The following is a 14,727-nucleotide window of genomic DNA, read 5'->3' as shown; positions in this document are numbered from 1 at the left end:
GGAAGGAAGGAAGGAAAGGAGGGAGGGAAGAAGAAAGGAAGGAAGGAAGGAAGGAAGGAAGGAAAGGAGGAGGGAAGGAAGGAAGGAAGGAAGGAAGGAAGGAAGGAAGGAAGGAAGGAAGGAAGGAAGGAAGGAAGGGAAAAATTTATTTCCTAGCCTACCACACTAAAGTCTGGTCTGTAGAATTTCAGCTTGCTTCCTGCAAGGTTCCAATCTCCACGTAGAAGTCTCTTAGTCTCTTTGGAACAAGAGTTTTACCAGTCTATGAGGGTGTCTTCCGATGGAGCCACCAATGTCAAATGGAGTAGAAGAATCAATCCCAGAAAACTGCCCAGGCTTGTAACTCTTAGTTCCAGGAACATTCCTAGCCACATTAATGGGATGAGTCAGATAAGAAGAAAGTTCACAACCCTGGGAGGAAGGGGTTCCCTTGATACAAGAGTAAGGCGACCATGCTCTCAATGATCTATAAGTTCTGTTCCATCCCTAAATCCATCATCCTATGGTGAGCTTGCCCAATGTAACCTATTTTAATGTAAATTTTAATTCTGTTGACTTCATAAATGTATATTCTTGTGGGACTATTAGTTGTTGGATACTTTAAATCAAGATAATGCTTTTGCCAAAGATAGGAAGTTCCCTCATCTTTTTTTTTTAAAACTGGTTAAATATCTTTAATTTCATAGAGATAATTCTTCATTATCTTATTGATTTCCTGTTGTCCAAAAATTATGTTCAGACAAATGTCTGTAGAATAAAACAAAATGTGACTTCTGACTTACAGCAAAAAAGTACCAATATCGCCTTTGGGGAACTGTTCTGTATTTACAGAATTACTCCTGGATATTATTAGGGATTCTAGAAGCAACAGTGTCCAGAGGTGGCCGATGGCAATTCACTTCTGCCTCTGGAACCCTCCCCTCATGTTCCCTGGAACATTCTTTTCTACAAAACTCTCCCATTGGTTAAGGTCTCCCCTCTCTGTAGGCCTTTGCTTTTAAAGTTTTGATATCTCCTAATCTGTGTACACATTGTTATGACCCAATAGAATAGAAGACTTGAGGGGGAAGGGACTGTTCCATTTTTATCTTTGTATTTCCCAAGCCTGATATATATAGTAGGTCCTTAACCAATATTTATTGGATTGAACTTCATTATTTCATTTAAGGAATAATTTTATTGAACACATTATAGGAATAATTATATTGAATTCAATAAATATATTGAATATTGAATAATTACATATGAAGTATAAGATCTTCAGTGTCTAACACAAAGCCTGGCATTCAGTAGATGATAAATAAATTCTTGCTGAGCTGAACTGAATTATTTAGAAGATACCTTTTTAAATACTGGAGTGAAGGAATAAATGTATAAGAGCCTCAGGGACTGCACACAGCAGGTACTTAATAAATGATTACTAAATTAAAACAGAATTGCTCAAAAGTTACCCTTTTAGATTCTAAATTTAAGTAATAATTGTACAAGATCCCCAGGATCAAGCAGAGTGTCTGAAGCACATACTAAGCGCTTGATAAATTTAATTAAAAGCTAAATAATCTCAACTATATAAAGCTTCCAACTATGTACCAAAAAGTCATATGTCCATGAGAGGAGCTTTGCTGCCCACTTCCAAATATAAATGTTCTCTCTCATCTTCATACCCATAAGCTAAATGAATAGGTAATGAGTCCATAAACAAAGGTGCTCTGACAGAAGGAAGAGCCACTTGTTCATTTTTGTCCACTGTTCTATTACTTTACTGCCCTGATTTTGAGAAGAACCCAAATCTGCATGGTCTTCCTAAAAAATAGTTGGTACCTTCCGTAGCACCCCAAATCACAAAAAGACCATGTCTTGCTGGTGGCTGTTTTTGATGATGTATCCTCTGTCTCCTTTGTCTTCTCTTATGTCTATCTTAATGCAGCTATTCTGTTTTCTCCAGTACCATGGTGACACCATTTTTGAATTGAGGTCAAGACCTCAAGGGGGTGAGCCTTGGCTGTTCCAGAAGGAGTTTTTTGTCAAGGAGAAAATTTTCTTTAAATGAAAACTATTTGGTGGGGCAGCTGGGTGGTTCAGTAGATTGAGAACTAGGCCTAGAGATGGGTTCAAATCTGCCTGCAGACACTTCCTAGCTGTGTGACCCTGGGCAAGTCACTTGACCTCCATTGCCTAGCCCTTACCTCTCTTCTGCATTAGAACCAATACACAGTATTGATTCTAAGACAGAAGGCAGAGATTAACAAATGAACAAACAAACAAACAAACAAACGAATGAACAAATAATTAATTAAATGAATGAATGAATAAATGGATGAATGAATGAATAAATAAATAAATGTTATTCCATGTGATTTCTGACTGAAATAGGCTGTGTTCACCATCAGTCTTAAGTCAGAGTCTTGTTTTAAAGCTTTCCTCTTGTTTTCTTGTGGAAGAGAGACTTACAGGAAATATATCATCATCATCTGAATCCAGCCTCTGTTTCTCTAAGTCATTTACTTTTTTTTTTTAATTTTAAACCCTTAACTTCTGTGTATTAACTTATAGGTGGAAGATTGGTAAGGGTAGGCAATGGGGGTCAAGTGGCTTGCCCAGGGTCACACAGCTGGGAAGTGTCTGAGGCCGGATTTGAACCTAGGACCTCCTCTCTCTAGACCTGGCTCTCAATCTAAGGAGCTACCCAGCTGCCCCCTCTAAGTCATTTACTTTTATCTTGAACCCCCATTCTTTTCTTTTTGATCTAAGAAAACTATTCCTTTGTCCCTCAGGAAAGATCTGTGTATATATATGAATATATGTTGTATATGTTTATATGCCAATGGGATTGTGTAATTATGAGTAAGGTCAGATCCTGGTGATGCTTTTCTAAGCTAGAGTCTGTTATACAAACAAGAATAAAATCATGAGTGAGAAGGTTTAGAAACTAAAAGAGTTTATTGTCAATAGGGGTGGATACAGCTTCTCATTGAGCTGCCAAGATGGTGTATGGAATGGGATGAGGAAGACCAGAAGGAAATTAATCAACAAATTCCCAGTAACTTCAGGAAAATAAATTTATGACTAGAGATCATTTTTGTTTTGGAGCTAATCATAATGAGATCATATGCTTTAAAAGACAAGAAGAGGCAACCTGTCAACAAAAGAGAAATGTGCCTCACTTAAACAGGACCCTTTTTGAATGGTCTATCTGATAAAATAATAAGATCTTTGAGGTCAAGCAATTGAATTTTTCCCCTCAAATTGTGTTCCCATTTTTCATCAATTCCACAGCCAAACCATATGCATTGTTCTCTTTCTTTCCTTCTCCATCAGACCTGAGCTACAAGAAAAGATGTCATTCAAGTTTGGACAACACCTCATCAAGCCCTCCGTGGTGTTTTTGAAGACAGAATTATCCTTCGCTCTTGTGAACAGGAAACCAGTGGTACCTGGACGTATCCTTTTTTGAAGAATCCCCTCAATCTGACAGACCCAAAGAACCAAAGAGTGGCCTCTGGTGGTCTTCCAAAGAACGGTAAGAGTGGCTTTTTTTTTCTTCCTCTTGGAGGGGACCAGGTGAGATGTTACTCATATTTATTCTGAAATCAGTCATTGGAACCAGGAACATGGTTGAGCAGTGTTGCAGAACTTCTGAGAATAGTTGCTTAGCAACTGTGACCTTCGAGGGAAATTTTCTACTGACCATTTCACTCGTCAGATGTATAAATAAACAGGTGCTTCTACAAGTTATCTGTGTAACTTAGGCTTTAAATTTCTCCACCGTGCTGGAAAATCTATGGTTTTCTTATGATATCTTCAATTTTTTAATTACTGGTTTCAGAGTGGACTCAGAATATGTTTTAAGAGTTGGGTGTCAAAATGGTAGCAAAATGTTAGTTGATTGCGTTTGAGTCATTTCATTTTTTATATTTCTATTCCTTTACACAGAAGGAGATCAAGGAAGGAAAATTTGAAAAAAAAAATTCTTACAGATAGAATAGAAAAAAGGGAGAGATTTCAGATTCTGTTCTGAAAAGGAAAGATTTTAATGGGAGTAAGTTTCATTTCTGGATGCCTGTCACTGGAATTCTCATTGGTAGATTGTTTTCTTTCTATCTACCTGTTACTCACAAACCCTTTACTTACTTTGACTTTGGTAGTAACCACTGCAGTGGGATTTAGGGAGTTGGCAAAGAAAAAAAATATCAGGGTTTATTTTTATTTTGTCAGATGTATTGCTAAGTAAAGATGTGCCTGTGCATTTTATACTTACTCCCCAGATATGCATCAGCCTGTCTGAGTAGGGGAGGAGGAGGAAAGAGGAGTTGACAAGGTACAAAATTCTATATTTTAATATAAATGCTCATCTATAATCTACATGTGTGATTTTTACTTAGAAATTAAACTTCAGGAGAAGGGATCCTCATTATTTTACATTGATCAAGATTCTATAAGCATAGCTGAGATTGTTATTGCCAAGTGAGATGCTTATGAAACTTCTCTCCAGGCTATTTCTTTATTTTTCACTCAGGAAAAAGAAACAAAGAGAAGATGCCCATGGATACTTCCTCCTCCCCTCTAAGATCAATAGAATTTTAGAAGTGAGGACCGCCCAAATGGGATTTGTAGGCTGTGCCCTAATTAAGCTGCTTGGAGATTATAAGTAGAAGCTTGCAGAAAAATATCTAAGAATAGCAACAATGACATAATAGAGTTGTTCAATTTACTATTGAAAAAAGAAAATTGTTTGGTAGTGTATTTTAAAGCTACGTTTGGGGAATGAAGTTGTATGATTGATTGTATTCGTAGAGAAGAAAAATCTTTGTGAACCGTTCCATGATAGAAGAAGATGGTCATCTTTTCTGTGTGTTGAGAGGGGGGATACAGCAGGGCTGGTGACAGACAATTGATTCCATTTTTAAGTCACTAGAATGCCGTTGGGGACCCAGGAAGAAGGTTCGAGCATGGATTCTACCATCTTGAAACCCACTTTCAAAGAATGGGCTCCTTCTTTCTTGCTGGTAAAAATCTCTTGATAGTATCTCATTTACTTTTTGTGTAGAATGTGATGCTTGGATGGATCTGGAATTTTATTGATTTTGCACGTTGCTGGTCTACATCACAACTTATCTATGGCTTCTTGTCCTACAAATCCTTCACATGGGGTCCACCCTGGTCATGAGTTTTTTCTTGGATCTCTTAACTTCTTCTGTAGATCTCCAGTGGAGACTCCATTAGAAAATCTCTGCTTGTTTCTATGTGAGGTGCCCACTTCCTTTTTTTTGCCCATATTTCCATATTATACTATCCTTCATGCCACCTCTATTACCCATTCTTCTTTGGTAAGATGATTCAGCCCATCATGTACCTCTCGGATGCTCTATGCCTAGGGATTAAGGAATATTTGGGAGCGCAAGATTTTTAAAATGCTGCTAGTTGAGTGCCAGGGAAACTTAACCAAACCTTTTAGGGGGCTGATTGTATCATACATTATATCAGGCCTTTAAAACTGTCATATATTATATAATTAATAGTATATATAAACTTTTAAACCTCATAATCTTTGGTCTTCCTTGGCTCAGCTCTCATAGCAGAGTAAGAATTTGAACTCAGAGCCTCTGACTCCAGATCCAGAGCTTTTGCCACAATACCTAAGAGGGAAAGGAAAGGAAGAAAAATGGGCTCAGCCGTTAATTAGCTATTTGAACTTGAAAAAGTCAGGTACTTTCTTTAGGCCTCAATTTTTTCTTTTGTAAAATAGGGAGAGTGGCACTGAACGACTTCCAATATTCCTTTCAATTCTAAGATTATAAATATGTGATTTGTACCATGAATGCTAATTGCAAGGAGAAGTAAAGGGGAGAAAAAGTATGTCAAATATTTTCTTGATTTCCTCACTTATCCTCTCAAAACTGCCTGCCAAAATGTGTTGGGGAAAACATATGGGGAGGGAAATATCCAAGTAAATATAGCATTTCCTTTATTAACTCTTCCACATTAAGAGGCAGAACAGTAATCCTTCTTTTTTCTTAGGGGCTGATTAATAGCCAATCAATGTTAGATTTCAAACCTCCGCCATCTTTTCCTGTTCAGGTTTGCCTCTGTGTTGCTCCTATTATTATTTAATCTTCCTTCTCATTTTTCCCATTAGATTCAAGTTGATTTCCTAAAATGAGTTTTAGGTTTTAGAGTAGGACACGGTCACCACCCTAGGTCTAGGATAGTTATATCTAGGAAGGGTGTTTGTATTACTTAAATGTTTAAAAAGATGAAGACAATTCAACCTCTTTACTCTGACGGATCTCCATGAAGAGACCAACTGAGCAGTAATGCTTAAAAACTAGTGCAAGTTTCAACATCTTCCTTATTACACGCTCCCTTCATAGGAGAGATCTGGCAAGAGCAGGTGCATTTTTTCAAGTTATTAAAACAATTCTATCTGTTTTCATTTTGTTGCAAGCCTATGACATTCCTTTTTCTTTGGGGACCATTTTTGTTTTGATGAAAAAAATAAAATATTTATGCTTGTGAATTCAGGAGTCAAAGGAGTTTGGTTTAAATGCCTTTTCACCGTAGGTGGCAGCTTTAATTGACTTCTCACTCAGGTAGAAAGGTAGGGTGTGAGGGAACGTGGGATGGGAATTGTGAATAAAGAGGAAAAAACCTTAATGTTTGGGAGGGAGGGAATACAACATTGTGGAGAAGAATCTGCTTCGTTTTTCGGGATGAAATAAGCATCCTCCTGATTTTCAACTCCTGGATAGAAGACAAGCACTTTCATTTTCATGGGGACTTCAAAGTAGCCTTAATAAAAGAGAGTTGGAAGACTTGAGGGGGAAAATGTCATGTATGTGTTGAGAAGATGCGCTAAAATCCTATGAATGACTGTCCAAAGGGGGAAGTTCCTGGTTCCTGGCAACTCATCATTGTCACATACTGGATGACTCAGATCTTCCTTCTCCGTTGGAATTCCTTTCCTAGTTAGGAGGAGCTGTCAGAAGGGGGAGAGTGTTGTTGGTTTGGGCTTATGAATGAATACCTGCCTGAGACTTTGGGAATCTTTTATACTAGGAATAGAAATCATTTCAACGAGTCTATAAAAGATAGGCTTCCATCTTGATGCTTTTATTCAATTTGAAAAGCCCTTTATTTTATCTGATGACACAGTTGTCAGCCCAATAGGAAAGAACAATAGTAGGATAGCGACTTGTCTGAAGACCATTTCTCTCTGAACTCCAGCACTGAGATGAGAAGAATGAAATAGCAATAATTGATCATCTATTAAGCTCCTACTATGGGCACCACGTTGTAGTAACTGCTGTGGGCACAGGGGCAGAAGGCAGAAAATAATTCCTGGGCTCAAGGACTTTGCCCTCTAATGACAATAAAATAACAACGAGGAGGAGAGGAATGTGGGTGATTTAACCTCTATAACCATGACAACACTTTTTACAGGGCTGACCAATCACTATTTTATTCAGAGATTTAGAAATTATCTTATGAGGCTGCTGAGAACCAAAAGCAGATCTTAACATTTCAAAGCAATGGAACCCTGCACAGGTGTTGGACTTGAGTGCCTTGATCCATCGGGTGTCGTAGCCATCTCGAGAACAAACCACCACCACCAAAAATAAATCGAAAAACAAAAAATAATTTTTAAGTGTTAAAAATGTTTATAGGGTGTTTTAAGATTTTTCAAAATATTTTACCCCATTTGATCCTCACAACATCCTTTTGGGGGTACATACTTTGGATAGGATGTAAGTTCTTATAGGCAGGGACTATTTCATCTTTGTTTTTATTTCTCCAGCACCTAACACAATGCCTGGCACTTAGTCGATAGAAAATAAAGGCTGTTGTGTCAATACTTTTTCTTTTTTACATTCTGTTCCCCCAGTGCCACCCCCATAAAAACCTCTCTCTTATTCCTCTTAAAGACTGAAGCCTTTCCTTACAACAAAGAAAAATGAATACTCAAGAACTCAGCAATGAGAGTTCCCTTTTCTGACAACATATACAGCGTTCCCGTAGTGCCCTCATATGCCCAGCACCTCTGGCAAGAAGGGGCGATTCTTGTTGCTTTACCTTGTTTCTGGGGTTACCGTGGATGAGGCGTGATGAGCTAATGTGGTCATTCAGGCTCAGGACTGGAACAAAATATGACACTCACAGGCTGTCTGAAAGTCACCTAATAAAGGTTTATTGAACAACAGGGAAGGGATATTCAGCTAGTGTACAGCATTGATTGAATTGAATAGAATCTCTGCGTGGCTTCAGGGCTAAATAGCTCCTTTGTTCTTTGGCACTAAGGAATTACCTAGGTCAATAGTCCAAGTCCCCTGAAACATTTAAACCTTAGTTGGCTGAAACAATTAAATTTTAAGGATGGTTTCACTACCTCTAAAGGGGAACACAAAAACAAAGACAAACCAAACTTAAACAAAGGAAAGTGCTCCAAGAAAACCATCCTAGGCTGAGGAAGATAAATGGTGCTTCTGTGAAAGGAGGATGTCATTGTGTGTGTGTGTGTGAGAGAGTGTGTGTGTGTGTGTGTGTGTGTGTGTGTGTGTGTGTGTGTGTTTTCCTATTACTTAGGACTGGACTTTTTTTTTTCTAAACCCTTCACCTTCTGTCTTAAAATCAATCCTGGGTATTAGTTCCAAGGCAGACAGACAGTAAGAGCTAGGCAGTGGGCATTAGGTGACTTGCCCAGGGACACACAGCTAAACAGTGGGTTGAACATCTTTTTAAGGGTTCCTTCTCTTTAACCTCCTCATATCAAAGAGTTAAAATGGTATAATCAATATGGCACCAGATTTGGCGTCAAGAGGTCCTGAGTTGAGACATTTACTAAATATACGACCCTGGGCAAGTCACTTAATCTCTGTGTGCCTAAAATTCCTCATCTGTAAAACTGAGGGGAAGAGGGAGAGAATCAATAGTTTCTGTGGTCCTTTCAATTCTAAATCTCTAATCCTATGTTCTTTTGAGTCTTCTTCATTTCCTCTGCTTCTAGTCATACAAATCTTGTGCTTCTCTGAACTTCCCCTATTTGTCATTTCTTATTACAAAGAAAGGTAACCTCGTCTCTTCTAACCCCCTCCCCAATTTTCCTTCTTTCTTTATCTGTGAGTTTTGTCATTTTTATTGTCATTTCCCATCATTAGGTCAACAAGCATTAATTAAGTGTTTACTCTGCACCAGGCTCTGTGCTAATTTCTAGAGTGACATCCCATCAGACTGATGGAGACCCATGAGATGCTCCAAGAGCAGCATCCTTTGCCTCCTTCTCCGGAGATTCACTTGGCTTTCCTCTTCCACCTTGGAAAGCAAATACTTTGGGAGCTGTAAGCAAGATTTAAAGCAATTCTTTGGGGCTTTATTCTCAGAGGTCCCCCTCTCTAGAGAAAAGCATCAGAATGTCTTTAATTCATTCATGCCTGATTACCAGAAAACATTTTTCATAATGCCCTGGTGAGACGACCTGTTTCCAGGAGCTGCCATCACCTTGGAGTTTAATAGGAAACTATTTGTGTAAACTCAGGGAAGTCTAGTTTCTCTTCGTGTTCTAAATAAATTTAAACGAATATTTTTAACACATCTCTTCTCCCTTGCCCTTGCCTTCGCATTATCCTGTGTTCTGGCTTTCATCTTGGGTTAAGCATGAAAAATGATTTTGAACATTAGCAGAATCCATTTGGGGACTAGGGCTTTTATTGTAAATAAAATTATTCATTTGTTATGTCCCATTGTTTTCAGCAGACAGAGTATTGATCCTTGGATTGCTATTCAGAATACCATAAAGAGCCCAGGCATAAGGGGGTCCACGGCAACATTTGTAAACTGATTGAATGGCGTTCATAATGGCAGAGACAAACCATGCTGGCTGCCCATGCTGCATGGTACAAATTATTTTTTCAGTATTTTATCAAATTAGTTATTAAAAGGAGCAGAACTTTCCAAACTAGGACAGTGAGCAAAATCTCATCCAACACAAAGTCATGGTGATTTGCTGAAGACAAGTCACAAAGTGGGTCTACAAAGATTTAGAATAGGACCTTCCGGTTGAGTAGAAGAGTTGGAGACAAGAGAAGCTTTGGTCTTGGGGTGCAGAACTGGTCTACAATGAATAATACTAGCTTATATTTTAATAGAACTTTACAACATCACTAGGATGTAGGTATTCCTGTTCCCATTTTACAAATGGGGAAAGTGAGTCTCTTCACCTTAGAAAGGTTAAAATAACCCATCTAATGTGTTTTCTATCTCAACATGAGCAGTGTGAAAATATGTATTGCCTGAAAATACTGGTATAACCTATATCAGACTATTTTTTAGCTTGGGGAGGGCAGAAGAAGGGAAGAATGGGAAAAAAAATCTGAGTCCTAAAATGTCAGAAAATAATTGTCAAAAATTGTTTCTATAAGTAAAAAAAAAATTGACTTGTTAATTAAAAAAAAAAAACTCGTCCATGGCCTCACACTGCTTGTAGCTGAGGCCAGAGTTGAGTGTTCTCTAAAGGTGGCATGATACGGGGGCATTAGTGTCAAGCATGTGGCCACATGCAGCCCACGACACTCCTAAGTGCAGCCAGAACCAAATTAAAGTATAACTAGGGAGAATTTAACAAAATAAATAAAATACAATAAAACATAGATTATATTACATTTTAAAACTAAGTCAAGATGTGGCCAACGGAGATCCTTAAATACAAATTAATGATCTCCCTTTTTTTCTGAATTTGACATCTTCATTGTAGAGGAAAGTGTGCTTGACTTGGAGTCAGGGGAGATTCAAGTTCAAATCTTACCTCTGCTAATTACTAGCTTTTTGATAGCTGGACAATTGACTTAACCTTAGACTTTTAACTCTCTAATCTGGAAAATAAAAGAATTGGACCATGTGGTCTTTCAGATCCTCTCCACCTTTCATTCTGAGACCATTTCTGGTCTATACCACCTGGCTTCAAGTCTATCATTAACAGGAGCATACAAGAACCAGCTAAAACTGGCTCTAGGAAGCTGATTGTTAAATTTTTATTGTGAACATTTAACTGTTGGAAATCAACAGGTCCTAAAAATTAGGACTTAATGGATCATTTTTATTATTTGTCTCCTCCTAAGATAGTGATGGGGAAAATGTTAATAATGAAGATAAAACTTGAATATGTATTGTGTATACATCTTTCACAGAAAGCCAATTGTTAAACATTTACCATCATTCTCCTGAGCACTGCCCATTCGTTACATGATATTACTTGAAAAATAGCACGTGATATTACAAGATTGTTATCATAAATCATGGATATAAAGGCTTTCTTTTCATACCACTGATGCTTATACCCCAGTGACTTTGGGGAAAACCACTTGACCACCCTAGACCTCAGCTTACCTGTCTGTAGAAAGAGGAAATGGACCAAATAAACTTTAGTCCTCTTCAGATTCCAAATTTATACTTCAATTATTGGGTTCAAATCTGTGCTCTTCTTTTGAGTGAATGCATCACCTTAGACAACTCCCTTAACCAGATTGGGTCTCCATTTCATCACCTGCAGATCGAGGGGGCTAGGTCCTTTTCAGCTTTCTCTCTAGGACCCTCTGAGTCTAGATAGATAGAATCTTTCCTTATGTGACAGAAAAGATGTCAACAGTGTTCAGAGTGATTACTACCATAGAGATGTCATAGGAAGAAATGCTTTTTTATTCATGCAATAAAAATCAGACACCCTTGCTATTTCCGGAGAAGGTCGTAAGTTAGTGAATCTAATCAACCCAGCCTTTAATTGTTCAGGAAGCTTCCTGGACTGAAGTTATTAGTGTGATGAAAACCTGTTTCATTTTTTAAGAGTTCTTCCTCATTCTAGGACAAATGTCAGTTGCACATGTAATAGATGATGATTTTTATTTTGTATTTCTATTTTTATTTGCATTTTTCTGGAGCATGTGGATGTTTTATGGAACTATTGTGGCATTTTCTTTTTTATTAATTTATTTTAAATTTATTTTTTTAATTCTTTTTGGCATTTTATTCTTCATGAACTGTAAGCCACATGGAAGAGTATTAGACAAATGATGGTCTCAGCCAGTGTTTTAATAATAATAATAATAATATATAATAAGTGTTTTAATAATAATAGTGTTTCTATAATATATTAAGGTTCTTGAAACATGTCATAAATATTGTCTCTTTTGATCAATCAGAAAAAGTCTAAGAAGTGGATGCTATTGTTATCCTCCTTTTATAAATGAGGAGCCTAAGGCAAACAAGGTTAAGTGACTTGGCTAGGGTCATGGCTAGTAAGTATCAGAGACTGGATTTGAACTCAGATCTTTTTTATTCCAAGTAGAGAGCTTTATCCACTGCATCACCTAGCTATTTTAGCCATATTTTGGAAAGGTGTGTTCCAGCAACATAAGAAAAGTCAAAGAGTTAGGGCTTGAAGGTGCACTCGAAGTCATTAAATCTAGCTCCTTTATTTAACAAAATTGGAAGAAGGAGACCCAGAAAGATGAAGTGATTCAGCTAGAGTCACACAGATAACAAATAATATATCTTAGATCTGAGCTGAGGTCCTCCAACTCTGGAGCCAGACTCTGATCTCTTCATTGCTGATTCATTAGGTCATTTCCAGTCATGTCAACCATTACTGACCCACTTTAGGGTTTTCTTGGCAAAGATACTGGACTGGTTTTCTATTTCCTTCTCTAGCTCATCTTACAGGGGAGGCAACTGAGGCAAGACCGCCTAGAGTCTCCCATTTGGAAAGTAGCTGAGGTTGGATTTGAACTCAAGAAGATGAGTTTTTCTGGCTCTAGTACTCATGCTCTATCCACTGCACCACCTAGCAGTCCTGTTCATTGTTGACTCTCCCTTCCCTGGTACAGATTATGGCTTATGTACAACTTCTGGTGCTTTTTGACTCTTGTTCACATACTCCATAAATCTTTTCTGCTGAAGTCTTTCCTCTAACTCTTGACACCAAGTAGATACCAGTGACTCACTTTGCCAAGCCATTGGTTGGTTGGCACTTCCCTCTTGATCTAGAACTCTTCTGCCATTTTTTTGGCAAACCACCCACCTTGTGCTTACCAATATAAGGATCTACCAGTATTTGAAATACTAGTCTGTGGCGGAGCCCCTCAATCTGGGCCTTAACCTCTGCTTTTTCATTTCTTGATCAAGAGAGTTAAACAAGATGATATCAAACCCTTCCCATAATTCTTAAAACATTTGATGATTATCCCAGGTATACAACGTGGGCTTTCATCATCGTACTGAACAACAAGATGGATAGATTAAAGGCAGGTCTTAAGTGATGGTTCCATTTTAAAATTGCAATTATGCAAAACTAAAAACTAGAGCAAGGTAAAATTTGCCTGTGTTTGGTCAGGGAGCTTGAACTAACCCAAATTAACCTTAAGTATAAAAGGAACAAAGTATGAAATTATTGTGTCACTAGATACTTCATCCTTTAAATTCCACCAATTGACATTTTCGGAAAAGAGCATAACTTTCTTGCTCATGTCCAGCATTTCCTTTTGAATCATGGCAGTGTTTTTTTTTAACTCTTCCTTGCTCTGTCTTAATAATGATTCTAAGAAAGAAGAACAGCCAGGGCTAGGCAATGGGGGCTAAGTGACTTGCCCAGGGTCCTACAACTAGGAAGTATCTGAGGCATGTCTGAGTATGTTGTTTTTATTTATGGTTGTTTTTATTGCTGAGGAAGGCCATTCCCCAGACCAGTTGGGATTTTCAGAGCTTTGGACTTAAGTTAATTTGACTCAGTGAATGATTAGCTTTCTAGGTTGTGACTCTCCAGGACTGGGGTATCCATCCTAGGGTATACAGATCCTCATGGTATCAGAAGCTTATCAAGAGAGAATGAGAAGTATTTAGTAAATAGTGATATTATCCCATTGGAATTAATTTAGTTATTTCTTATCTGATAGGTATGATAAACTCTAGAATTTGTTTCCTTTCATAATAAATGTAAGGTATAGGAATGTTTACTGAATGCCAGTAGGCAGAGTAAAGACAAAACTTTTGGAAATCCTTACTCTGGGAAGGTGATTGAAAGCTCCTTGAAGGCAGGAGATATGTTTAATGTTGTCATTGTGTCTCTAGTGACAGTGCACACAACACATTTTAAGCCATGTTATATTAATTATATTATATTAATTATATTATATTATATTATATTATGTTATGTTATGTTATGTTATGTTATGTTATATCATGTTATATTATATTATATTATGTTATGTTATATTATGTTATATTATTAGCAATGCTTCTTAGATCAGTATAGTGAAAAGAGTGCTGAGTTTAGTCAGGCATCATAAATTGAAATCTGTTGGAACATGAGTTATTTTAACTAATTTACACTGAATTATATTGCCTGATGGAAACACCATTCCTTGTGTATTAAAACTGCTGCTCTAATGTCTTATACTCATGAATTTGTCCTCCCTTTGCTCCCACTCAAATGAACTGATGGAGGAAGAGACAGTAACAGTGTCTGGTCAGTGAAAGGACAATGTTTGAGTTTCAAGTCAGAAAATTTGCCTTTAGCCTTGCTTTCACTTATTGGGTGATCTTGGACAATCCACCTTTTCTTTGCATCCCTGACAGCCCATTGCTTGACCAATAAGAAGCATTCCACAAGTGCATGTTGACTCAGTGAGTGAGATGTTTGTCTTCATTTTTTAAATGTAGCTACCATTTTTTACAACATAGGGATAA

At 37.6% G+C, this 14,727-nt stretch overlaps 1 protein-coding gene across 1 annotated transcript in view; it reads left to right on the top strand.

Moving 5' to 3' along the window:
- FHIT (fragile histidine triad diadenosine triphosphatase) overlaps positions 1-14,727 on the top strand; it is a 951,800-nt gene that overhangs the window by 26,425 nt on the left and 910,648 nt on the right. Inside the window, exon 2 of the mRNA XM_044660289.1 lies at positions 3,319-3,440. Within this exon, the coding sequence (XP_044516224.1) occupies positions 3,319-3,440 (122 nt within the window). The remainder of the gene's footprint in view (positions 1-3,318; positions 3,441-14,727) is intronic.

Source organism: Gracilinanus agilis, chromosome 1 (assembly GCF_016433145.1).
Source record: "Gracilinanus agilis isolate LMUSP501 chromosome 1, AgileGrace, whole genome shotgun sequence".
Lineage (NCBI taxonomy): Eukaryota > Metazoa > Chordata > Mammalia > Didelphimorphia > Didelphidae > Gracilinanus > Gracilinanus agilis.
Note: the sequence above shows the minus strand (reverse complement) of the source record. Positions and strands in the feature narration are given on the sequence as shown.